Consider the following 24,604-nt stretch of genomic DNA (forward strand, 5'->3'; position numbering starts at 1 on the left):
CGCGACAGCGGAGACGGATGGCAGTGATCCTGGAGCCCCGCGTGGCCCGGCCGGAGCTGGTGGGGGGGTCCCCAAATCCCCCCCGTGTAAGGGGACACATCTCCGATCCCCTCATGGCACCCTGTCTGGGGACACCACGTCCCGCCCTGGTGCAAATGCCCAACTGGGCGGGATACAGATAGAGGGACTGCCGGTGGCCTCATCTCCTGGGTGAGCATTTGGGGACACAAAGGACTTTGTGTGCCACCAGCCAGCCCCAAACACCTTTGCCGGTCAGGGAGCAAAGGTTCCTTTGTACCTTGTGACCTGTTGGGGAGCAGCCCGGGATAGAACCTCAGATAGGGCTTTACAGCCTGGCTCCCAAGAGCACTGCCAGCTGGATGGGCTGCGGGGACAGCCGGCGTGCCCTGGCACGGCACCGGCCACCAGTGGTCGCCAGCGAACCCCCATGCTCCAGTGCTCAAAGATGGGGAGTGAGGCCCTCCTGAAAAGGCCGCTGGTGCCTGGCACAGAGCAGCTGCCTAGAGTGGGGAGGAAGCTGTGCCCGGGGGAGCTGGGGAGGGGACTGTCGTCGCCCTGGTGGTGGCATCAGATGTCCCATGGCTGGGGACAGCCCAGGGCAATGCTGGAGTGGGGACATGGAGGAGGTGACACGAGTGGAAACGTGTAGAGGGATATCTGCGGTGGAGATCTGGAGCGCTCAGCACTTTTGCAGAAAGCGGAGAGACTCTCGGCTCCGGGGACGCAGCTGAACCCCCAGGGTGACAGCTCCCATCAGGCACCGTGACGGCACCCGCATGCCCCACTCCGGCAACGCCACAGCCACCTGCATCACCAGGGGTCCTTCGGGAGGCCGGAAGAGGCCGCGTGGCGCAGGCGCACTCCTTTCGGCTCCAGGGCCTGCTGCAGCCGCCACGGTGAGGTTGCGCTCCGAGCCTGTATCGGCCTCGTATCGGTGCCATCCCGGTGTGGCGGCGTGGGGCTGCTGCTTAGCAGCGGTGGGGGGACGTTGCCTGGCACCCTGTGGCGGGAATTCTAGGATGACAGGGGATCTAGGCCCTGGTTGGCGGGAAGAGGGCACTAGGCCGGGGAAGGGTTCCGTTACCGGGGGAGACCAGGTCTCGGCCTGGAGGGGCCTGATCTGGGCTGGCTGCTGCTGGGACGACCCGCGGCAGGAGCCCTGTTGAAGCACTGGGGCCTTTTGCGCCGTGAGGCTCCCGTGATTGAAGTCTGCGACTTGCCGCGGGCTCTGATCCGCGGCTACGGCTGATGAGGGTTTGAGAGTTCTCAGCCTTTGGTGGCATGATGAGACTTAGTGACGACAGGTTGGGGCTGCTCAGTTTTCGTGCACAGGAGGACTGGGAAGGATCAGCTGGCAGCTTGGCTATGGAAAAATAGCTTAGAAAGTCCTTAGAGACAGGAATCTGTAATTTAGTAATCAGTGACCTCGTAGAAGTGTGAAGCTTTTGTTACAAACCAGCACTGGTATTAGTTTATTACTACTGGCAGGCTTCAAAGTGCATATGTTTTGCACCAGTACTGTTCGGTGGCACTCAGCAATGTGACAAGGGGCAATGGGTAAAAATTGGAACCCAGGAAGTTCCATCTGAACAGGAGCAGAAAATCCTTAGGTGGTGAGGGTGCTGGAGGCCTGGAGCAGACTGCAGGAGGGTTGGACTGGGTGATTTCCAGAGGTCCCCTCCATCCTCCAGCATGCTGAGATTTATCATCTATCCCTTGTCTCCTGCTTAGATGTTGATGCCCAAGAAGAACCGAATTGCTATCTACGAGCTCCTTTTTAAGGAGGGAGTGATGGTGGCCAAGAAAGATGTGCACATGCCCAAGCACCCTGAGCTGGTGGACAAGAATGTGCCCAACCTCCACGTCATGAAAGCCATGCAGGTAGGGAGTGAGAGCCAGGGTCTGGGCAGGAGAGGTTGTTGTGTGCCTGTGAGTAAACATCAGCAGCTATTACCAGATAGGTGTTCTCAGGGTGGTAACCTTACATTGCCTTTTCTGTTGCACTTATTTTCCCCATTTCCTTGGCATTTGTTTTTGGTTTGTTTTGTTTTGTTTTTTGTTTGTTTGTTTGTTTTTTGACATTTCCTCTTTGATTTGTTGTCCCCTGCTGACTGTTGGAGGTTATTCTGTCGTGGATCCACATCTCTGGTTTTGGAGCTCTCTGTGTCGTAGCTCTTTATTTTCTCACAGAATGGGCATGATGCTGTGGCTTTGCTCTGTGCCTCTCAGCTCTTCTGTTCCTAGATCTTTATTCCCCAGGTACCCTCAAACTGTAAAACCATCTGGTGAGGGTAGTGATAGAAGAACAGTGTGATGATGATGGTAAGGATTATCTCCCAGGTGACTTAATTCTGTCTCTAGTCTCTGAAGTCCCGTGGCTATGTGAAGGAGCAGTTTGCATGGAGGCATTTCTACTGGTACCTGACCAACGAGGGCATCCAGTACCTGCGTGATTACCTCCACCTGCCCCCCGAGATCGTCCCTGCGACCCTGCGCCGCAGCCGCCCAGAGACAGGCAGGCCACGGCCCAAAGGTAAGCAATGGTGGTGGGCAGGAAGCTGAGAAGTCAGCTGGAGGGAGCAGGGAACCTGTTAAATGTGTTAGACAGCACAGAGGTGGTGGACAGTCAGCTAAACGTCAGCTTCCAGCACAGGCTGGCGTCAGTAGCTGCCATGTCTGGGTATATACGCAGAAACAGGGCAAGGAGGAACCTGCAGGTTTTATTGCTTCTGTGTTTGGTGCTAGTCTGATGGCCACTGGCCTCTGGAGAAGTTGGAGAGGGCTAAAGAAAGCTGTGAGGCTGCCTGGGAGAAAGGCTTCGCATGTGGGACTTGGCCTTCTGTGGTAAGAGGTGACTGGGAGCAGAGCCACTGAAACCTCAGGCTGTGGTTCAAGTGAGGTCCCTTTTGGTGGCCAGGCATGGCTAAGATGGGATGTCTCCAGCTGCTGAGGCTTTTCAGAACCTGTTCCTTCTTTTGGGAGGAGCATGCAGCAGTCCTGGCAATTCTCCAGTGTATGCATGGCTGGATTGAGTCCTGCAGGGACAGAGAACCTTGTCTGTGGCTAAGTTATCCTTAGAGGAGCTGCCTGGGAGGTTCTGGTGTAAGAGTTAAGTGCCCTTGGCTAGGATTGCAGAGGTGGGGAAAAAACTTCCATTCAGGAAAAGCAGACAGACAGCAGTTGGGATGACTGAAAGCCCAAGCTAAGCCCAGATGCTGGATGTGCTTTGTGTGGAGGTTGAGCTCTGGTGCCTGTGGTCACAGTGGACATGCACCTTCTGATATCAGACACTCTTAAGCTGCTGGGCAGGTCAAGTTACCAAAGCTTTCCTCTTTAAAAGATTCACCACAAATACAGGCGAAATGTTTTCCCTAGAGTGCTGTTTCTTTTCTTGGTGGGGTTTTGATAGCCCAAACTGCTGGAGGTGGGTCCTGCAGACACATGTGCTGCTGACCTCAGCTGCATGGCCATGGTGATCCTGGGCAAGCTGCTGTGGGTGCCCCTATGAGGCAGAAGCTGCACTTTGTACTGTGTGATGAACAGTCACAGAGCAGTGTGTAGTGGAAATAAAGCGGAGGCAAGTGTGCTGAAGTCACTGTGCCACTCCATTCAGGTCTGAAAGTGTTGCAGTGCTCCAGGCTAACCATCCAGCACATGAGGGATGCTGACCTTGCTTGTATGTCTTTAGAAATGCTCTGCAGGATCCTTCCTGCTTGGCTTTCCTGGTTCCTTGTCCAGCACTAGAGAAGAAACACCACAGTGCAGAACACGAATTGTAAAATTCTTTGGGGAGATGAAAGCTTCTGGAAACTGAGAGGAAGGTGACAGAAAGTTACTGCATCTGTGACTGACAGAGCAGCAGTGCCAGGTCTCAGGGGGCAAGAAACATTTATTCTCCCTTGAGGTCTTCTGCCTTGTGTGCCTTGCCTCTAATGTTTGCCAAGAATCATGTGCCGGGATGTCACCTTGCCCTTAGAGCAAGACTTGTGCTGTGTCCTGTGTGACAGAGCTCTTTCTGGTGGGGGATAGGAGTCTGCTCCTGCTTCTGAGCAGTATCATGTCCCATCCCCAAGGTGCTCAGGACTTCACCTCCAGCTCCTGCAGCTTGTTTTCAGTCTGACAAAACTGGCATCATCTACTTCAAAGGCAAGGATTGGATTGCAAGTAGGAAGGTGATGGTTTCTTTGATCTCTGAGCAGCTTAGGATGTTCTCACTTTTATTCCGTTAGCTGCTGTGTTTATCCAGTGAGGAGCAGCCTCCTGTCTAGCACAAGCCGAGGACTAGCAGTTCCTGCTGAAATCTGCTCAGGGTTTCTGCAGCTTCACTTTGCAGCATCTCAGATCTTTCGCTGCAGTGCCAGTGAACTCATTCAGCCCTCACCTTGGCAGGGTGAGCTGGGAGAGCTGCACAAACTGTTCCTGTGCCATTTGGCTGAGGGTTACCTGCCTCAGGCTGGGAGTCACAGTGGTGTGTGAGGATGGTGGTACAGGATCCAAACTTGGGGATCTTGCTTCACCTCTTGGGATTTTGGAGCCCTTCCTGGCACTTCTGTGTGGTGCTGCTGATTTGCTCAGGTAAGGCTTAGTACAAAAGCTGGAGCAGTTAGCCTGAGGCAAAGCTGAGGCTGCTCTGTCCTTGACATTTGCAGTTTGTGACTCTCTTAGAGATGGAATCAAGCTGTTAGAACTTCAGGATGGACAGATCCAAAGTGTGCAAAGAAATATTCCACTGGCTGGGGGTTGTGCTGTGATGGTTGCACCTGACAGCAAGGAAGCTTTGTTGCCCTTTCTGGACCATCCCCATCCCTACAGTGGAGCCTGAGCAATGCCTGTTGCTGTTGCAGGTCTGGAAGGGGAACGCCCGGCACGCCTGACACGGGGAGAGGCCGACAGAGACACCTACCGGCGCAGCGCCGTGCCACGTGAGTGCTGGGGGCTCCTGGGCACACCTGGCTCCGGCGGCAGCCTCTCTTGGAGGGAGGTCTTCAGTGCTGACCCCTTTCAAGAAGGAAAAGGGGGAAGACTCTTGGTGTGGTAGACATTTACACAGCAGTTCATGTGCTCGTGAGGAGAGTCTCTGCGCGAATGCTGTCAAACTGGGCTGTAGGATTTCCTCGGGGGTGAGGCCACAACTCTTTCCCAGGCTCAAGAACTGCTCTTTCACTTTGCTGTCTGTGGCTGTAAAGCTTTGGTACTAAGCAGATGAGTATGTGGGGCATGGGTTCTGGGGTTGATAACTTGTTGGTCTTCTTCTGCAGCTGGCGCTGACAAGAAGGCTGAGGCAGGTGCTGGAGCAGCTACTGAATTCCAGTTTGTGAGTAAATTTACTTCCTTTGTTGAGGTTTTGATTAGGAGAAGCAGGATAGGTGATAGCTGCATGCTCCATGGTGGTGCTTCTCAGGGATGCCAGCCAGGGTTGGTGTTTGGCTCTGGTTGTGTAGGAGAGGCTGGTGACTGCTTATCCTTAAGTGCAGCTCCCTGCTGCATTCCTGCATAATGGCCTCACTGCTGGGACAGGAAGCCAGCTGCACGTTTGAGAGCAGGCTGAGCGCTGGAGGAAATGCACAATTTTGTCCTTCAGAAAAGTAGAAGAGTTTCAGGTATCCACAGAGCTGCTGGGGTGCGTTGGTCTGTCCTTAGTCTGGGGAACCTGTGCCAGGTCACTTGTCTGCAAGAGATCAGAGTCAGGCTGTGCTTGGAGCAGGGCATGCTGAGCAAAGGCAGATAGCTCTTGATAATCTTGGTGGTTCTTCTGTGTATTTACTGCTGTCACTTGCTTTATATGGTGCCTCCTAATGCTCTTCCTTTTCTGTTGCAGAGAGGAGGATTTGGTCGTGGCCGTGGTCAGCCCCCGCAGTAGAGCCTTGCTGCTCATGTTTTGTGTATAATAAAATGGGTGAAAATGCCACCTGGGCTGCATCCTTGTGTCTCACCTGAGTGCATTGATCCAGCGTTAATGGAGCAGAGAGCTGACTCCAAGCTTTGCCACGTGTGACAGCAGCAGCAGAACTTGTGACTAGAGAACAGGTTGCAGAAAAGGAACTGTGTAGGTTTGGTGGTCACTGAGGCAGGGTTTGGCTAGTGTGTAGAGGTGATTCTTGCAGAAGAATGAGGAGGAGGAGCACTGCCGGCAGTTGTGCTACTCTGCCCAAGAAGGCACTGCAGTTGTTCCCAGGGAAGTACAGCTGGGCTGAGGGATGTCTCTGTTTTGCAGACCCAGCAGGTTCAGCTGTGCCAGCCCAAGGCCTTCTGTTACATGCACACAGCCAGTGCAGATGAGCATCCTTCATCCCAGCCCTGTAGCCAGTGGTTAAACGTCTGCAGAGAACTGGGGTGCCCGGAGCTGAGCAGAGCTGGGGCTAGATGGAGGCCCAGGCCAGGTTCCGTGCGCTGCCGCCTGCCGGTAGGTGTCACTCAGCAGCCAGTGGCCCGGTGATGCCGATGGTGATGAACGGGCTGGGGCTGGGCTGCTGCTGCCTCCTGAGCAGGGTGCTGTGTGGGGCAGCCTTCATGGCACTGGCCTGGGGGAAACTAGTTTGGCCCTGCTTTGTGGCAGAGGAAATGGTGGCCATGAGTTTATTTTCTTTCTTTCTGGAGTTGGCACTTTAGGGAGGCAAAAGATGTTTTGAGTATTTTAGCGATCCATCTTCCTCTGCTCTTTGGAGGTTATTATTCAGCTAAACCTCATACAGACGAAGCTGCTGAATCCCAGGTGCCTGCGCTTAGCAGCAGGGTGCTGCTACTGTTGGCCTCCCTGGGGTGCAATTTGGGGCTTAATAGGCGAAAGCCTGCCCTTGAGGCCGAGGCCTGAAAATGCCCGTGGGGAGCATGGGCTGTGTGCAATACTGGGGGGCCCTGCAAGTGCCCCACCGTGAGGTGGCTTGGTGCTGGCACCTTCCAGGCCGAAGCCACCTACTTGCAGAGAACTCTGCACCCCGATACAGTGCCCATTCTGGGGTGCCCCGGAAGGTTCCCGCCTTATTCCGCTCCCGCCCGCGGGGTACAATGGGAGCCCCGTAGCCGCGTTCCGCCGTTGGCGTAAGCTGCCCCCCCTTTCCCCTCCAGCCCGCCTTGCGTAGGGTGAACATTCTTCCTCGCCGGCGTCTGCGCGCTTTGCGTAGAGCCGCTGTCAAAGCCGAGCCATGTGCGCGGCGGGCGCTGGGAGCCGAGCTCTATCCCGACGCCTTTTGCGTAACTGCCAGGGCGCCCCAGCGCGCAGCCGCCCGGCGGCTCAGGACCAGCCGCAGTATTCTCCAAGGCGGCCTACGCCGCACCTCTGGCGCAGAGGGCTCGCGGTGAAGCTAAGGCAGGGAGGCGGAGGCGTGGTGCCGTGTCGTCTGCGCGGGGGGGAGCGATTCTGGAAGTCGGGTTGCTCCGTCTGCGTGGCGGGAGCGCCGTGAAGCGGTAGGGGGCAGCCACCGCCTCCTCCGCCCGGCGGCTGTACGCCGTTTGCGTAACGTGCCCCAAGATGGCGTCGCGGTCGTCGTCGGCGGTGGCCGGAGCGCTGGCAGCAGCGGTGGAGCGGATGGAAGTGAAGGGAGGGATGAGGCGGGCGAAAGGCGGCAGCGCGTAGCGGGTAGCTCCCGGCCTGCGGGAGACAGAGCGAGACCGAGAAAGAGACTGTCGCGGCGAGGCGGCCGTTCCCCCCCGTTCCGTCCCCCGTCCTTCCCCGCCCGCCCCTCGCGGGAGCCCCGGCGGGTCCTTCGCGGCGCCGCCACCCTGCCCGTCCCCGCCCTCTAGGCCGCGGGCCTCACTGTCCTCCAGCCTGTCCCCCCCGTCCCCCCGCCGCCCCCTCGGAGCGGAGGATGATGAAGCTCAAGTCCAACCAGACGCGCACCTACGACGGGGACGGCTACAAGAAGCGGGCGGCCTGCCTGTGCTTCCGCAGCGAGAGCGAGGAGGAGGTGAGGGCCGGGGACTTGTGTGATCCCCGGGGGCTCTGTGTGCCCCGCGGGGGGCAGGGGTGGGGGCGAAGCCGGGCACCCCCCGTGCCGCAGCCGGCGCCGCCCGGGTGACGCTCGGTTTCTGCAGAGTTTGCTTTCAGGGTGCAGGTTAGGCATCGCTGAGGCAGTTGGTGTTGTGCCCTCTTCTCTCTGCTAAACGTGAGAGAAGCGGCCGGGAGGAAGGGTTGTGCGTGTGGGGTGGTGGAACTGTCTGGTAAGGAGCGTTGTGGCACGGGCTGGGACCTGGCAGTAGAGTGGACCCAAGCACGCTGGCAGAGCTTCAGTCCAGCACATCACATGAGATGGGAGAGGAAACCTGACCTTGGATTTATAAAAAGAAACTGGGATAAAAGGGGCCTGATGGAGTGCCAGAAGCTGCTGCCCAGAGAGGCTGGGAAGGAAGTGGGAATTAAAGGTAGACAGGGCAATAACGGCCCTTGTTGCTAGGTGGTTGCATCGTGCGGGGAGTTAAAAAGAAACTTTCTTCTGATGTGCAATTTTTTACTGTTCTCCTTCAATATCTTCTGGGGGTGGTGGGGACGAGCTGGGCTGCAGGTCTGTGCTGTTTCTGGAGTCAGGCATACTTCATTTAATTGACTGGCTCCTGAGTGGCCATGGTAAAGTCTTTGTTCTCCTCATTATTATATTCGTAGCTGCAGGAAATCGGCAGGGAAGGCGGGCAGCTCACCGGAGGAGGGACAATTAGTACACTCCTCGGTTACTGTTTAACGCGGGGCAGGAGGCTCCACACCCCCTCTGTAGCTGTGCTGTCATGGTGAGCAGTGTCAACATTCACAGCACAACTGGTCTGAAATGAAGGCAGTGTTTTGGTGAAGTGTTGGTCACAGCTGGCCCTTCCCACGTGGCTTTGAGGAAATTTATGATACTTTGAACTAAAGATGGAGATGAAAGCAGTTGTGTAATAATGCTGGGGCTCATCACCATGGGTGCTGCCTGATGGGACTCTACGCAACGTGAGGCAGGTGTGGCAGTGCTCAAGAGTGTCTGAGTGCAGCAGGTTGAAGAAAAATGGAATTTGTCTAAGAGGAAATTCTTGACGGTGAGGAGACACTGGAACAGGTTGCCCAGAGAGGCTGTGGATGCCTGCTCCCTGAAGGTGTTCAGGGCCAGGTTGATGAGGCCTTGAGAAACCTGGGCTGATGGGAGGTGTCCCTGCCCATGGTAGGGGATTGGAACTAGATGAGCTTTGAGGACCCTTCCAATCCAACCCATTCTGTGGTGAATTTAACAACTGCCTGATGCAGTCAGCATCACCTTCCCACTGCAGCTTTGGTCATTCAGTGTCTGGCCTCATCTGATCTCCCCAGTAACATCAGGCGGTGAGTTCTGTTCCATGACACCTCAGGAGCACTGATTGCTTTGTAACTGATGCAGTACGAGGTGTGGATTGATTTCCTCAGGGGCAGGCTGTGTGTGCTGCTGTGAGTGAGCCCCAGGCAGTTTGGGTTTTTTGAGTTGGCCTCCTGAGAACACCAGACAGCTTTCCAACCCCCTGTTTATGGTCTCTAGGTGTTGAACCCAGAGCTGAAGCTGCTTTCTGTGTTCTCACCTCCTCATGAAGTGGCCTCCCAACAAAAACCTTTAGAGACGTTCTTATCAGGTCACACCACACTGACCACCTGCAGCCCAGCGTGGAGGCTCTCACAGATGCTGCTCTTTGATCTGAGGCAGAAGGCCTGAGATCTACTTCACTGCACTGCTACCCCTTGCTGACAGCACCAGGCAGGAATCGTCCCTTTCTGTTACTTTCTCTAATTATTCTTGAGGTTAATTCCCATTTGTTGGCATTTATAGAAGCTTTGGGAGAAATCTTTTTGACCCATCTTGATGCCACTCATGCTGGGCAGTACCAGAGTTGTGACCTCAGGTGTAGTGAAGTAGTTTCAACAGGTCTGGGAAAGATTCCTTGGTTTTCTTTTTCTCTTGGAGGAGAATGCAGGGCTTGTGCTGTGCTGTATTTGAGTATTGATTACTGCTATTTAAATGGAAATGGAGATCTACTGAAAGGCCTTTCCTGGGAGATGGGGGGAAACAGAACCAAAATGTGTGTGTGTGTGTTAGAGATGTATCAAGATTACTGTTTAAAAAGGGGGGGGGGGAATGCTATTTTGGTAAATAATTTCAACTTGCTGCATTAAAGTGTTCTTTGGTTGTTCCAGGACTGGCTGTTTCTGGTTACTGTTTAAAGTGCTTAAGAAATAGATCTGACCTCTGGCTTTTAATTGCCTGATACGAATTTAACCCCCCCACAAGTTTTCTCCCTTATTTCTCCCTAATTAGTTCCTGAATTAGACAATTTTGTCAGCGAGCAAGAAGAAATAAGAACAGTTCTGGTTATGCTTGGAGAGGAGGCTGCACTTCTTTCTCCTTAGGTGTTTGCCCCCTCACTCTGGAGTCCATTGATTTTAATTTTCTCTCTAATCTCAGCAATCAGTGGGGATCTCTCCAGCAGCATGGCTTTTGGTTAGGTATTTGATTTGCAAATAAAAGTCTTGTACATTACACTTGGTGTCTTTTAATTTTGAAGTGATTCATTTTTTCCTTCTGCTGCTTGAGGTTGCCCAGTTTCTCTGCATTCCATTTGGAAGCTGCTACTTTGGGACACGAGGGAAGCTCTGGAAGGGTTTTGGATGCCCCAGCTGTTGGCTGCAGTGATGGCTTTGTTGCATATTTCTTTACAGAGCAGTACAGGGAGAGTTCAGTTCAACATCCATCTTCAAATGGAGCAAAAAACCACAGCTCTTAATTAGGCTGTGTGGAAAATAAATCATCTTGCTGTGTGCTGCTCCATAAAGAGTGAGGCATCCAGGAGTGGTGTCTGTAGGGACAGGAGGGAGGAGGGGGAGCCAACAGGATGGATGCACAGAGTGTGAAAAGGAGTCAAAGGACACCAGGACTCTGCTGGGGTAAACCCTGTGCTGTTTGCTGCCTCTGCAGGAGTGGGGATGGGGAGGCTGCAGGTCAAGAGATCCTGCATCTGGTGTTACCTCCAGGATCCCTCCTGGTGTTGCCCCTGATGACAGTGCCTCTCAGTGGCACTGGGACAGCCCAGGAGTGTTCCCAGTGCAGCCCAGCTGTTCCCACAGGGACATGCTCCAGAAAGTGGCACTGCTCTCTTACTGTTGAGAAGCAGATGGGAGGCTGCTGGGTGGCAGCAGCATCTCTGCCTTACAGTTGAACAGGAATGAAAAGGAACCCTTTGGCTTTGAGTCCTGCCCTGCTGTAGCTGCAAGTTCCAGCATGCCCTCATTGTAGCTGCTGAAAGCACTTAACAGTGGCCAATCCTCAGGGCTTTGGGAAGGACAAGAGCCCAGCCTGTGCCTCTGCGGCCTTGTGAAAGAGGCTGGGCTGAGGTGGGGAAGCAGAACCTGCACAGGGGGCTGCAGAGCGGCTGGGCGGCACCAGGGGCTGCGTCGCTGCAGCCCCACAGTGGCCCCGGCTGGGGGAAGGAACTGGAGTGCAAACTGCCCTGACCTTGCTGTGCCTGGGGCAGCTTTAAACCAAGCTCTGATGGAATACAGCAGTTCTGGGTTAGCTGTAGACATCTGGGAGTCTTGGTCAACATCTGGATGAAGATGAACTAAGAGTGTACCCAGGTGGCCAAGAAGACCCCCAGCATCCTGGCCTGGATCAGCAGTGGTGTGGGCAGCAGGAGCAGGGCAGGGATCATTCCCCTGTGCTCAGGCTCCAGTTGCAGCAGGGGAGGTTTAGGTTGGAGATTAAAGAAGCTTTTCCATTGAAAGGGTTCTCAAAGACTGCCACAGGCTGCCCAGGGAGGTGGTTGAATTCCCATCTCTGGAGGTATTTAAAGCTACAGAGGTGCTAAGGACCATGGGTTAGTGCCAGCCTTGGTAGAGTTAGAGAATGGTTGGACTCCCATGGTCTGGAAGGGCTTTGCCAACCCAAGTGATTCCGTGGCTACACTGATGATCCCATGGTGTTCCTGGGCCATCCTTTGTTTGCTTCCAGGTAAAAATTACGAGAGCTGGAAGCAGTTGTAGTACTTCAGTGTTGAGATGTAAAGGGAGCTCAGCATCCTCTGCTCATGGCCCCTTCCATGCAACACAGCCTCAGAGCCTCTGTCCTGATGGCTCAGTTGGGTTCTCCCTGTTCCCTTCAGCTACATCAACAGGTTGTGATGAAACCAGCTCAGGCTCTCCCTGTCAGTTGCTAGCACATTGCCACATCTCCAGCACTGTGCTGGCCACTCAGAATCTCTTCTCTCCCTTGTGCTTCCCCTGTCCCTCCCAGCTGTGCTCGGAGCTGCTGTTCTCCAGGAGCTGCAGTGCAAACCTTGGCAGAACTCAGCTTTCATCTTCAGCAGCTCAGCCTTGTCCTGAGGGCAGCTTTCCTAAACTACAAAAGAATGAAAACTGTTAAATTTTCACTCAATTTACTGGAAGCTCTGTGAGCTGTTGTGAAATTGAAGAATTGAGTTGGCTTTGCTCTGCCGCAGCCGAGGGAAAGTGATGAATAAGGAAAGAGGAGAGTGCTCCACCCCTGGGTTTGCTGAGAGGGACCCAGCAGTGGTGGCTGCTGTCTGCTCCTCTGAGTAATGCTCATCTGAAGTCCCTTTTATCTCAGACTCATTTTTTGCCTGACCAGAGGCTGGAGCTATTTTTTCTGCCTTTCTCTCCTTGTTCTTTTTGTCTTCTTCCTGCTTTTTGAAATCACAATTTCCTTGGCTTGCTTCATCTCAGGACCCTTCAGACCAGCTGCTGAAGCATGGAGGCAAGTCCAAGCAGCTGAGGGATGCATCCAGCTGGGGCTACTGCCAGGGGACTTCCTCCTTCCATCGATGGCCTCTCAGTGCCTAGAAAAACAACCTTCTCTGTGCAGGGAAGGTGATTGTGTGCCTGGATGTCATCCTTATTGTTTGGAATACAGGAACTGATCCTGCTGTGAAGGGACATCCAGAGAAGTGGGGCAGAGCAGAATGAAGCTCTCAGCTCTGCCTTTGGGACAGCAAGGGAGCAGTGCCCAGGTGCTGTGTGCTGGGAAACAGCCACTTGGCTGATTTAAAAGTCCTTCTTCAGTGCAGCTGAGAGGCTGCATGGCCCAGGGAAGGAGCTCTCATCTGGAGTGGGTTTGTGTCAGGATTTGTGCCTCTGTAGCTGCCTTTGTTGTGTGGGGGTGCTGCACACTGACTGTGCTCAGACAGTGTGCATCCTCACATGAAACTGGGAGGGACACCAGTACCTACTGGGTGGCATTCTCTGAAGATGGTTCTGATGCCTTGGGTGCTATTTGCATTCTTATTGACCTGGGTGGTTATTTTTCCTCCTGCAGATATCATCTGTTGGTGTGATGGGGAGAATTAACCATTGCTAGTTCTTAGCAATAGAGGCTGGGTTGGCAAAGCCCTTCAAGATCATGGAGTCCAACCACTGTAACTCTGCCAAGGCTGGGCCTAGCCCATGGCTCTCAGCACCACAGCTCTGCAGCTTTGAAACACCTCCAGGGATGGGGATTCAGCCACCACCCTGAGCAGAGGCCTGGGGTCTCTGCAGAGGGCCAGAATCCTCCTCCTCCTGTCCTGAGTTCCAAAGGTACTTTGCAGGGCAGCATTCCCTCTGGAAGAAGCCCACCTGGCCCAGCTGTGTGAGCACTGAGTGGTCAGCAGCCTGGTTGTGAGAGGCAGGTGGAGGTTCCCAGTGCTGGGGTCTTCCCCTGGCAGTGCCTCCTTATCAGCCCTTCGCTCCTGGCCCAGGCGTTCAGCTCTGCCCCGGCCCTGCTGCCAAAGGCCTCTTGCAGATAATTCTTGTGGTTATCTAACCATAACGTGGGTGGAGGGAGAGGGCTGCTGCTTGTGCTGTCCTGCAGGAAGAGAGCAGTCACTCATGCCTTTGGGAGGGAGAGTGGTTAATAGAGAGCAGCCCTAGCCCTTGACACCCTTCCAGCTTTCTGCCATCAGTGTCCTGCCTCCAGTATCCAGGTAGCAGTTGTCGGTGAAGCCCTGCACAGAGCAAGGTGTGCGTGGGAGCAGCCCTCGTGTAGGGCAGAGCAGAGCACTGAGAGCAGCACTGCTGCTGGGGGCTCTGCTCTGTTCTGCTCTGAGCAGGGGGCTTTGCTGTGGCTTGCTGCTGAGGTTGTGGCCTGGCCTTAGCTGCAGGCTCTGTCATGTTTGTAGCTGGCTGTAGCCTGCTGACCACAGCCTGTCCTTGGTACTACTATGTGCTGGCTTCCTGGTGTGCCCTGATTAGTAAGAGGGTGGGAGAAGCCCTTCTGTCAGCCTTGGTGTGCTGGCAGACCAGCCTGGCTCAGGAGCCTGGCAAGGTGCAGCTTGTGTGTGAGGGTCACTGGGGCTGTGTTGCAAAAATCAGATGGATTTTTGTGTGGCTTTGCTGGCTCCAGTATCTCTTGTTCCCTCCTGCTCCTCTTGAGCTCTGTCGGCAGAGGCTCTTCTTAGTGCTCAGGGAGGGTCTGGTGTGGAGCTGAGATCCCAGTTCTGTCGGCTCTGGGGCATTAGGCACAGTAACAACACCAGGTTTGGTCTGGGAGAGTGTTTGCTAACTGGGAGCAAAAGTATCAAAGGTCTTTGTTATGCTGGACACTGCACTGGCTCCAGGATCCTGCCTGGGCATGGGGCAGATCTGGGAGCTGCCAGCACAGCTCAGCTCCAGCCTCCTGAGCACAGAAACTCATTAAATGGAGAGCTCCCAGCAGAGCCACTCTGAGTGTCCAGGCTCACAGCCATGGAGGCAGCCATCTTCTGCACAGCCTCTCCAGGAGGTGGCATTTGCCTTGGTCTGTGCTGAAGTGTGACAGGAGCTCTGACAGTGGCAGTTCGGTCTTCAGTCACTGTGCACAAGAAACGACTGGGGGCTTGATACTGCTGGGGAGCATGAGGGCAGGTGCCAGGGCTGCTGCAGTAACTCCAGACTGGCTTCTGGCAGCAGAGGCCAAATCCCAGGTATTTAACATCTTGTCTGCTGTTTCTTACAAGGTCTGCCAGCCTGATGGTGCTGCCCACAGGTTCCAGCCTAAGGACAGGCTTCTCCTGGGAGTCTGCAATGTTCACAGCTCGTTTCCTGCTGAGGTTGTGGCCCAGGTTCTAGCAATGCTGCAGCCCTTCTCAAGAGCCTCTTTCTAGGAACCAGGTTCCCTACAGCTGAGCTGCTGCTGTTTTATTGATGGGTGGGGGCTGGTTAAATCCTGCACAATAGGAGAGAACCTGGGAATCCCTCAGTCTCTGTTCTGGTACTGGGAATTAATTCTCTTCCTCTTCCTGGTTGCCTGCTTTTTGCTTAGCAGGGCACCATTATTCAGGGTGGGTGGAGAAAAGCAGCCCCCTGGTGGGAACACAACAGACCTGTGTGCAGGCATCATGGACTCACAGAATGGGGCCATAAAGATCATCCAGTTCCACCCCTCTGCCATGGGCAGGGACACTTCCTACCAGACTGGCTTGCTCAAGGTGCTATCCAGCCTGGCTTTGAACACTTCCAGTCTGGGAGCCTCCAAGCCTCTCTGGACATCTTGTTTCAGTGCCTCACTGCCCTCCTGGGGGAGAATTGCTTGTTAAAGTCTCATCTCAATCCAGCTTCTTCCAGTTGGAAGCCATCACCCCTCCTGTCACTCCACGCCTTTGTCACAAGTCCCTAGGTTGGTTTAAGGCCAGCATCATGTATCAGGGACTCCCAGATTTCTCATGGTGCCAAACTCTTTTCCCCTTTTCCCATGGAGCTCTGCCTGTGGTGGCCTGGGCAGTGTTTCCTGGCTCCCTGGAGAGGCTGGTGGGGCTGCTGGGAGCGTGCTTAGGTGTTTTGTTTGCAGCTACTTTGAAGGCTGTTTCCCACCAGGGCTGCAGTCCAGCACTGTTTAGGAGGCCCTGCTGCAGACTTCAAACTCTGCTTATTTTCCTAACCTTTCTCTTACCTCACCGATTGTGTGAGAGCTACCTCAGGGCTGCCTCCTGCCTGTCCAGAGGTTTTTGTTGCTCATTTGCCTGCTTTGAAAGGATAGAATTGTCCTCCAAAGCCTGGAAAACACAGCTTGGCTGGGACATCATCCTACCTGCAAATGCTTTCCCAAAGGGCTTGGCTCCAAAAGCTATCCCCAGCAAGCCAAGAAGCTCAGAAGTTATCTCAGACACATGGGAGTCTGTGGTGTGGACTCTGAGGACCTTGGTCCTTGTCCCTCAGGATGTGCTGCATGCTCGAGGCCACCAAGACCATTTTTAGCTGGGTGGCTTTTGAGACCCCAGCAGTGTCTCAGCTCAGCCTGGGGCTGGCTGAGATCCCTTTGTCTGGGGGGAGCTCATTGGTAGCAATATCCTGTTTAAAGCTGGTTTAAAAGAATGACCTTGGAGGAGCAGTTTCCTGCTCTCCCTTGATGGGATTTCCTTTTTATTAAACAGGAAATAGTCTGATTACATAAAAGTGTGAGAATGACAGAGCCTTCCTTCCCAGCCAGCCCTCTGCAGCTTCATTCTAGTCAGCAAAAGCTCAGCTGCCAGGGCAGCTGAAGTTAATTTACTCTGCCTAAAACTGGTGTTTACACCTCAGAGTTCCTCCTGGTGTGTTGCTGCAGCATTGTCCTGGGCCCAGCAGTGCTGCAGTCTTTCCTCTGGGAGCCTTTGGACAGGAATTCTCTTGGCAGATGTTGTTTCTCACAAGTGGAAGGTGGCAGGAGTTCAGTGGTGTGCAGTGTGCTCTCCTGGCTTCCCAAGATGGCTTTCAGCAGCTTTTCTTTAGCTAAATAGACATAGAGAGATTTATTTTTTTCATTTGAGCTGGAAACTGTGAATGGAAATGGGGAAACAGCAAAGACGATGCTTCCTTACCTGGCAAGAAAACACAGACTTCAGCATCCATTCCTTTAGTTTTGTCCTCAGAGTGACCTCCTGACCTGGTGTGAGGGATTGCCCTCCCATCTCTTCCCAGTGTGATGCTGGTAGTGAGTCAGGATGAAGGAAAGCCTCTGTGATGTGATAGGAAAAGGCAAAAACTGGAACCCAGGAGGTTCTATTTGAGCAGGAGGAGAAACTTCCTCCCTGAGTCTCGTGATGCTGTGCCACCAATCAAGTCCTTGGCTTGGTATCCAGAGACAAATCTGATTCTGCCACAGGCTGAGGTGGTGAGAAGGTGAAGTAATATGGAGCGTTGGAGTGCCTGGATGTCACTGGTGACCTGAGGAAATCCTCTTGGGAAGGTGGAGTCTTTTCAAGGGCTTGCACTGAGCTGTTCCTGTTCGGAGGTGTGGGAGATGCAGAGAAAGCTTCTCCTCAGCTGGGATCTGGCAAAGAGCGTTGCCTGCCTCCAATTTGTGTCTCAGCTACTCTCTACTCCCCACAGGTGCTGCTGGTGAGCAGCAGTCGTCATCCTGATCGATGGATTGTCCCTGGGGGTGGCATGGAGCCCGAGGAGGAGCCTAGCGTGGCTGCGGTGCGAGAAGTCTGTGAGGAGGTGAGTTGGGCACCAGCAGGAGCTCCTGGAGCTTCGCTGCTGCTTCTCAGCCAAGGCTCCCTCAGTCCACATGGGGATACTCTGCTGTCTGCCTTTCTGTCTGAGGAGAAGGAACTTCAAAACCCAGCTGTGCTTGTACTTGGGTAGGGACCTGAAAGGTCATCCAGTTTCAGCTCCTGCCATGGGGTTCCAACACCTCCCACTAGAGTAAGTTGCCCCAGGCCCCATCCAGCCTGGTCTTGAATTCTGTTCTTCATGAGGAATTCAAAGAGCAGGCAGCAGCTGCTCCCTTGTGTGTAAAGCCTGGCTTCAGAATTTACCCCTGAGTGTTCCCAAGGTGGAGAGATGCTGGGATTGAGGAACGATTACATGATGACATGTGGCTGACCAAGTAGGTTCACAGTTACATAAGGCAGGATTAAAAATGCTTTCAAGAGGATTCCAGATGTTTGTGCTGTGGGACAAGAATCAAAGCCAATTGGTGGGACTTGGGAGGAAGCTTCTCCAGCAGCTGCTTTATTGAATTGCCTGCTACAGGAAGGTTTTACCTGCTGCTGCCTTTGGACTAATCTCATGTGGCAGTTTCTGAGCTATGTGCTTCTCTTTGGATGTTTTAATAATCTAGCATCTTATTAGAAGGTATGGAAGGTGATGGAGTCAAAGTGGAATTTTTTAAGTCCCTTCAGGTCCTGCTGGTGCTGGGGATTGCTGCTGACATTTTGCTTGCAATACAGCTCCTGCTTTTTTAACAGCTGGGTGATCTTTCAGGCTGAGTCCAAGCCAAAGTGAGTTTAACCAGAACAATGGCAATATTTTTAGCTGCAGAGTCCTGCTTCACAGCCCAGTCATTAATAATCAGATGATTTGATGCAGAAGCCAAGGGCTCATTCAGGAGAGAGATGGCTTTGTCTTTTGGATCCTTGCAACAGAGCTGTGTTGCCCCTGCCTCAGGCAGCACAGAGCCTTGGGAGAGTCTCTCTCTTTCCATGACAGCTCAGGGGCTGAAAGGGAGCCTTGGCATGGGCTCAGTCTGCAGCCAAGGAACTGGTTTGGGCTGGCTGAGATAATCCCCTCGCGCTCAGCTGGTGTTCCCTGCCTCACGTGGAGCTGTGCCCAGTGTAACTCAAACTGTGGCAGCCTGGCAGGCTGGAGTCATTCCCAGCACAGCTCCTCTCTGCTCAGCAACAGCAAACATCCACAGCTCCAAAGGCAGCAGGGTTCCCCCAGCAGCTCACCTCCACAACCTTCCTAGCGTGGGCTGGGAAGGGGCAGTGGAGCTCTTAACTTCTCCATTCCCCGCTCCAGTGTCCCCATGTGTGTCTGAGCTGGGCCAGACTGATGCTGCAGGAATTGGTCCCTAAAGAAATCTGACTTCTCCCACTTGCTGATCTTCAACACTTTAGGAGCCCGTTCTGAAAATGTGGCTTGTGAGTGAAACCTGTGCTGCCTCTGTCCCAGTTTGAGTTCAAGTCCTTGTCCTAGTTTGAGAGAGTCCTAGTTTGAGAGAGTCCTCATCTGCATGGATCTGTCCAGCAGGAGGATTAGAGCAGGTCCCCACGCTGGCTGCATCTGACTGGAAGTGACCTGAGTGCCTGGGCAGAGCAGCAGCAGGTGAGCAGCCTGGCTCTGAGCCACAGCAGCCTTCTCATGCGTGAGAAGTGTTGGGCTCAGTCTCACAGCACTGCAGACTCCCAGGGTCACCCTCCAGGAGCAGGAGGAGCTTTCTTCAAACACTCCTTAGCCCCAAAGCAGGGAATTGCTTTGTTGATGCTGCTTGGATTTTCTGTACTGTTGCATTCTCTCCCCAGATGAATTTCTTGTTAGGAAGAAGGATTTCTTAGGGGTGTGAACAAGTGCTGAGGAACATGTTGTAGAAATAGATGCCTTAAATTAAACTTATTGCAGAGTGACTCTGAAGGAAGCCTCCACACTCATCTGTTAAACCCAAAGGCTTTTCAGTTTGCTCTTGCAATATCTTTCAAATCCTGACCTTTAAATGCTCACTGAATGTCAAGTTCTCTAAATTTACAGGAGTGTGAGGCTGCCTTTCTTCCTGGGAATCAAAAACCAGAGTGATTGTGCTTGATCTGGGATCAAACAGGCAATTGATGCCAGTATCAAAAATAGTGCAGTGCCAGCACTTTGATCTGCTTGCTGCACCTCTTTTCTTTCTTTCCCCCTCTTGAACCTGCTCTCTAAGCAATCTGCCCTGTTCATGTGTTGGTGATCTGGTGTGTGAACGTTGCTGGCTCTCAGCATGCAAACAGGGAGACTTTTCTGAGGTTGAATATTGCAAGGACCAGGGACAAATGACTGAGGGATGGTGTCGAGCTCTTCCTAGAGCTGTGATACTTCATATCTGGTTCCCAAATGTGAAAACATCTCCTGGTTGTAATGCAATACAGAATTGTCAAACCCTCTCTGAGATGTGGTAGAGACAGAGACAATTTGTGTGGCCAGGTCTGTAGCTGGTGTCTTCAGCACTTGTCTGAGCCAGCAGCCTTCATGGCTGTGATTTACTACCTGCACTACTGCAAATATTAAAGCAAAGATTGGAGTGGGTTTTGCCACAGTCTTCTTGCCCAGCAGTGCTGTAGTAGATGCAGGCTTTGAGCCTAATAGAGCAAAGTAAAATAGCTGAAATTCCAACCCACATTTTCCCTAGCTCAGATGGAAGGCAAAAAAAGCTGTCCCTAGGAACAGATGGTGTTGCTGCAGGCTGCTTTTTGCATCTGACCCAAACTTATTTTCAGCTTTGAAACCTGAACCTGCTGTTCTTGGATGTCTTCAGTAATTTTTCTTTATTAAAACAAGTTGTTCCATGAGCACCAGAACCAGCAAAGCTTCATTTCCTCTGTACCTTTGCTGCTTGTCCTGGATCCCCAGCCCCTGCATGTGCAGCAGTGGTTTGCAGGGCTGGGGCTGCTGGGGCTGCACCCTGACCCCAGGGCTGCACCCTGACCCCCGAGCTGCCTCTGCTGAGCACTCCCTGGGATGTTGCAGACTGGTTTGAACCTGCAGGGCAGTGAGGAAGAACTTCATTCCACAAGCTGTGTCTGTCCTCTTTAATACCTGAGTGTGCTTCTTGGTGGGCAAATGGTGCTGAGGGGCCTGGAGCATCTCTGTGAGGAGCAAAGAGCCCTGGGGCTGTTATATCTGGAGAAGAGCAGCCCCAGAGGGGATCTGAGCAATGTTCAGCAGCAGCTAAAGGGTGGAGGGCAAGAGGCTGGGGTGTTGTGAAGGTGGAAGCCTGGTGGCCCTTTGTGTTTTCTGGCTGGTTGAGGGCTGCTGAAGGATTTCTCTGAATGAAATCCCTCTGCAGTATTTGCCTTCCAGTTCCCTTCTGAGGGAGATTAATCCATGTTAGCAGCAGCAGCCTCACAGACAAGGTAAAATCCCTCTCCCCCAAAGGTCAGGCCCAGTGCTCTGTGCTGGCTGCACTGGTGTGGGCACACAGGCGGGCATTGACCTTCATGGAATTGCTGCTGGGTTCCAGAAATAGCCTGCTGGGGAAGAGGTAGTGGCCCACCTATGGGCTGAGAAGAGTGGCAGCAATACTGATGAGACAAGAAATTTTGTATCCAAAACCAACATCCAAATCCAGTTGAAAAGCTCCTTCCTAGAAGCAGAGGTCGGGGAGCAGGGTACAGAAAGCATTCAGGATTTCTAGGAATAGTTGGAGGGGGAGCTACAAATATGGCCTGAAATTGTGCCAGGGTGGGGTCAGGTTGGATGTTAGGAACAGTTTCTGTGCTGCAAGAGTGGTCAGGCATTGGAACAGGCTGCCCAGGGAGGTGGTGGAGTCCCCATGGCACTTGGGGCCATGGTTTAGTGGCCATGGTGGTGCTGGGCTGATGGCTGGACTGGATCTTGGAGGTCTTGGTGGTGCTGTGATCCTGTGAAATCCTGGACTCCTGGACCTGTTTTACCATCAGCTGCTGTTAGAAGCAGTGGTGAGGTTGCTCTGGCATTGTTTGGTGTCTGTGCTCATTTAGCAGGCTGGGAGCTTGAGCAGTAAAATCTTTTCATTCCTGCAGGTTGTTCCTTTCTGAGAGCCCCTGAGTGTCCTGCAGTGGCTGCCACCATTCAGTGCTGAGTTCCCCTCACCCAGCCAGCTGCCAGCTCAGCTCTGCAGGTTGTGCAGGAGCAGAGGCAGTGTCCTGCACTGGTGGGATGTGTTCTGGCTGCCAGGCACCAGCCCCATGCCCCTACCAGTCATGGCTGGGTGCTGTGCCAGCTCCTCTGTGGTGTGTCACAGCAGCTAAGTAACGCAGCAGAATTTCCTCTTGTCTGGAGTTCCAGGCACTTAGAGTGGTAAAAAAAGAAGGGAATGGAAATCACTGGGAAGGGAAAAAAACCCAGGAGGGGTCTGGAGGCAGAGGAGTGGGAGGGCTTGCTGCATGGTGGAGCAGAGGAAAGCTGAGTTGGGAGAAGGTGTCTGAGGAACAGCAGCTGCTCAGCAGCATTCCGGGAGAAGACAAAACTGCTGCTTGGATCTGCTCTGGGTTGGTGTCTGAGTCCAAAGCCTCCCTTAGTGCACTTCTCCCTTTTGGGTAACCTCAGGAGCAGACTTGTTCCTGGTGCAAGGGCCAGGTTCCAGCCCTGACAGGATTTGCTGTTTCTGTTCCCTGGTCTCAGATCCCTGTGGGACACTCCTGGCATACCTGGGAGCTGCTGTGTTGCTTTGATGCTGTCAGGGGCTGCCTTGCACAGACTTGGAAGTTGGAACTTGGAAGTTCTTTTCTCCAGCTATCATTTTAAAGGGACAAAACTACCAAAGCCCAAAGGAATTCTGGCTGTGCTTAGGCTGCAATAACCTACCCAGGAGCTGCTGGCTCTGCGGGGTGTGTTGGTATGCAGCTGCTAAATCATCCAATAATGCTCTGTCCTCCAGCTGGAATTAAACATCGCTTGGATATAGAAAAGAGAAGAACAAATTGCTGGGACCTTGTGCGTGGTTGGAGCTGAGGATCCCTTTCTGTCCTTTTTCTTGGGACCAAGTTTTCAGCTGAACAGAGTTTTGCAGCATTTCCTGCCCTGCCCTGTCCTGAAAGCTTTTTTGTTCTGTTTGACCTCCTTGCAGGCTGGAGTGAAAGGGACGTTGGGAAGATTAGTTGGAATCTTCGAGGTAAGTTTCAGACTCTGAGGCTGTGAACCTTCTCAACTTCTCTGGGCAGTCTGTCCCAGCACCTTACCACCCTCCTCTCTAATCTAAAAGGAGCTTCTTCCAGTTGGAAGCCCTCACCCCTTGTCCTGACTACTTTCCTTTGTCAGAAGTCCCTCCCCAGCTCTCCTGCAGGCCCCTCTGGACACTGGAAGGCTGCTCTAAGGTCTTCCTGGAGCCGCCTTTCCTCCCCTCAGAACACAACTCTTATTCCTAGCCAAGCCCAGGCTGTGGTGTTTGAGGAGCTGCACAGAGGGATGCACAGCATTCTAGAGGCAGCTCCCAGCCCCAGGTGCCCACTGCCTGCTCTCCTTGGTGGCTTTGTTGTTCCCCTGTTCCTTTGCCTTCCAGAACCGGGACAGGAAGCACAGGACCTATGTTTACGTACTCATCGTCACGGAGGTGCTGGAGGACTGGGAGGACTCTGTCAACATTGGTAAGCTCTCTGCTGCCTGGCACTGGCTGGCTGAGTGCAGACAAACCACCTCAGCTTGGTATGCCTGCAGCAGCTGGCATCCTTCTGCCAGTGCTCAAGAGGAGTTACAGTGCGAGTCCTTTGGCTGCCTGGGGAAAGAAAAGGTGCTCAGATTGATGCTTCTGGAGAGGTCAGCTCTGCTGTACAGCTCCTCTCCAGCAGTTTGCTCTTTAGTCCTTGTCCTTTTAAGATGCTAAGCAAAGAGCATGAAGAGCTGTGGGCAGTGTGGGTTAATCTTTTGTTTAAGTTGGAGTCTCAGATGAAGGTGAATGAGTTCTGCAGGACTTGAAGTGAGTGTCTGACCTGAACAGAGAATCCCTGTGGTAGGGTTAGACTGGGAGCTGTGGGGCTGGCTTGGTGGGCAGTGGATGTTCTGCCCCTGTCCTGTGGGGAGGAGCCACCAGAGTGGTGTTGAAGTGGGGGAGTCCTGAGAGAGGCTGTCCCAATGCCTGAGCAGTGGCAGGGAGATGGTTCCTGCAGTGTTAGTGCAGGTGGCAGTGGTGGAAACCTCAGCAGCAGCAGTGCTGGGGTGGGATGGACAGCATTGGAAGTGTCTCAACTGCTGCTGTTTGTTTTCCCCCACAGGAAGGAAAAGGGAATGGTTTAAGATAGAAGATGCCATCAGAGTTCTGCAATATCACAAACCAGTGCAGGCCTCCTACTTTGAGACCTTGAGGCAAGGCTGCCTGGCGAACAACGGCACCCCCGTGGTGAGCAGCTCCTACTCAGGGAGCTCCGTGGCTGACATCAGATGACTGAAGGTGACCCTGGGAGAGAAACTCTGCACACCAGACTGACACCCGGATTGTCCTGTCCCCTCCCCTCCCCCTCACATGCCTGCCCTCCAGCCAGGCAGCAGCCTGTGGCAGAGCCTGTGGTGTGACTGCTGCCCTGTAGTGCCAGGTGGGATCTGGGCTTTGGGTTTTTTGGCTTTTTTTTTTCCCTTTTTTTTTTTTTTTTTGGATGTGTTTTGTACAATAAATTTTGTGCATGAAGTGCCCCTGTTCCCCTCACTGCTTCCATGGCCTGGTGAGCAAGGCTGCCAGTCCCACCTCTGCCTTGTGTTCTGAAGTGTCCCCTTTGTGTCATCCTAGCCACAGCCACTTCTTTTTTTTTTTTTTTTTTTTTTTTGGTGGGTTTGGGTTTTTTGTGGGGTTGGTTTGGTTTGGTTTGGTTTGTTTCGCTGGGGGTTTTTTGGTGTTTTGTTTTTTTTTTCAACTTTAATTAAAAGACTTCCAATGTGAGATCAGCTCTTCAAGTCTTAGTCTGTACTGTAAGGTGCTGCTCAGACCCCTGTGAGGGTGACTTTCAGCACAGCTGTATAAAGTTGTTTTTTTTAGGTGGAGACTCTAACATTTAAATTCTGCAGGAATTTTTTGGTTTTTTAACCCTGATCTGCTTCTGATCAGAAGAGTTCTTAACTAATCTGTTTGCCTTCTGTTGTGTTTGATACACCACACACCTGGGACAGTGCGAGTGGCTGGGCCAGTCTGCTCCCTCCTCAGTATCTCCCACCCAGTGCAGTGACACTTGGAAGCCGAGGGCAGAGTTATGGTGACATCCCTGCTGCTCC

At 53.2% G+C, this 24,604-nt stretch overlaps 2 protein-coding genes across 2 annotated transcripts; both read left to right on the plus strand.

The window, feature by feature from the left end:
* The first annotated feature begins 886 nt into the window (after positions 1 to 886).
* Positions 887 to 5,929, plus strand: RPS10 (ribosomal protein S10). Its single transcript, XM_054395997.1, has 6 exons — positions 887 to 917; positions 1,753 to 1,902; positions 2,383 to 2,554; positions 4,866 to 4,943; positions 5,280 to 5,335; positions 5,840 to 5,929. The coding sequence occupies exons 2-6, from the start codon at positions 1,753 to 1,755 to the stop codon at positions 5,879 to 5,881; spliced, it is 498 nt and encodes a 165-aa protein (XP_054251972.1). The 5' UTR covers positions 887 to 917; the 3' UTR covers positions 5,882 to 5,929.
* Positions 5,930 to 7,785: 1,856 nt separating this feature from the next.
* On the plus strand, positions 7,786 to 23,986 carry NUDT3 (nudix hydrolase 3). The gene is made up of 5 exons (XM_054395995.1): positions 7,786 to 7,925; positions 17,282 to 17,392; positions 22,476 to 22,520; positions 22,908 to 22,992; positions 23,617 to 23,986. The coding sequence occupies exons 1-5, from the start codon at positions 7,827 to 7,829 to the stop codon at positions 23,784 to 23,786; spliced, it is 510 nt and encodes a 169-aa protein (XP_054251970.1). The 5' UTR covers positions 7,786 to 7,826; the 3' UTR covers positions 23,787 to 23,986.
* Positions 23,987 to 24,604: the final 618 nt, after the last annotated feature.

The sequence above is a fragment of the Indicator indicator genome, chromosome 35 (assembly GCF_027791375.1).
Source record: "Indicator indicator isolate 239-I01 chromosome 35, UM_Iind_1.1, whole genome shotgun sequence".
Classification (NCBI taxonomy): Eukaryota; Metazoa; Chordata; class Aves; order Piciformes; family Indicatoridae; genus Indicator; species Indicator indicator.

Coding starts and splice junctions, on each gene's coding strand:
- NUDT3 (XM_054395995.1), top strand. CDS start 7,827: ATGATGAAGCTCAAGTCCAACCAGACGCGCACCTACGACGGGGACGGC. Junction 7,926..17,281: donor GCAGCGAGAGCGAGGAGGAG/GTGAGGGCCGGG, acceptor TACTCCCCACAG/GTGCTGCTGGTGAGCAGCAG. Junction 22,993..23,616: donor GGAGGACTCTGTCAACATTG/GTAAGCTCTCTG, acceptor TTTCCCCCACAG/GAAGGAAAAGGGAATGGTTT.
- RPS10 (XM_054395997.1), top strand. CDS start 1,753: ATGTTGATGCCCAAGAAGAACCGAATTGCTATCTACGAGCTCCTTTTT. Junction 1,903..2,382: donor ACGTCATGAAAGCCATGCAG/GTAGGGAGTGAG, acceptor TTCTGTCTCTAG/TCTCTGAAGTCCCGTGGCTA. Junction 2,555..4,865: donor AGGCAGGCCACGGCCCAAAG/GTAAGCAATGGT, acceptor TTGCTGTTGCAG/GTCTGGAAGGGGAACGCCCG.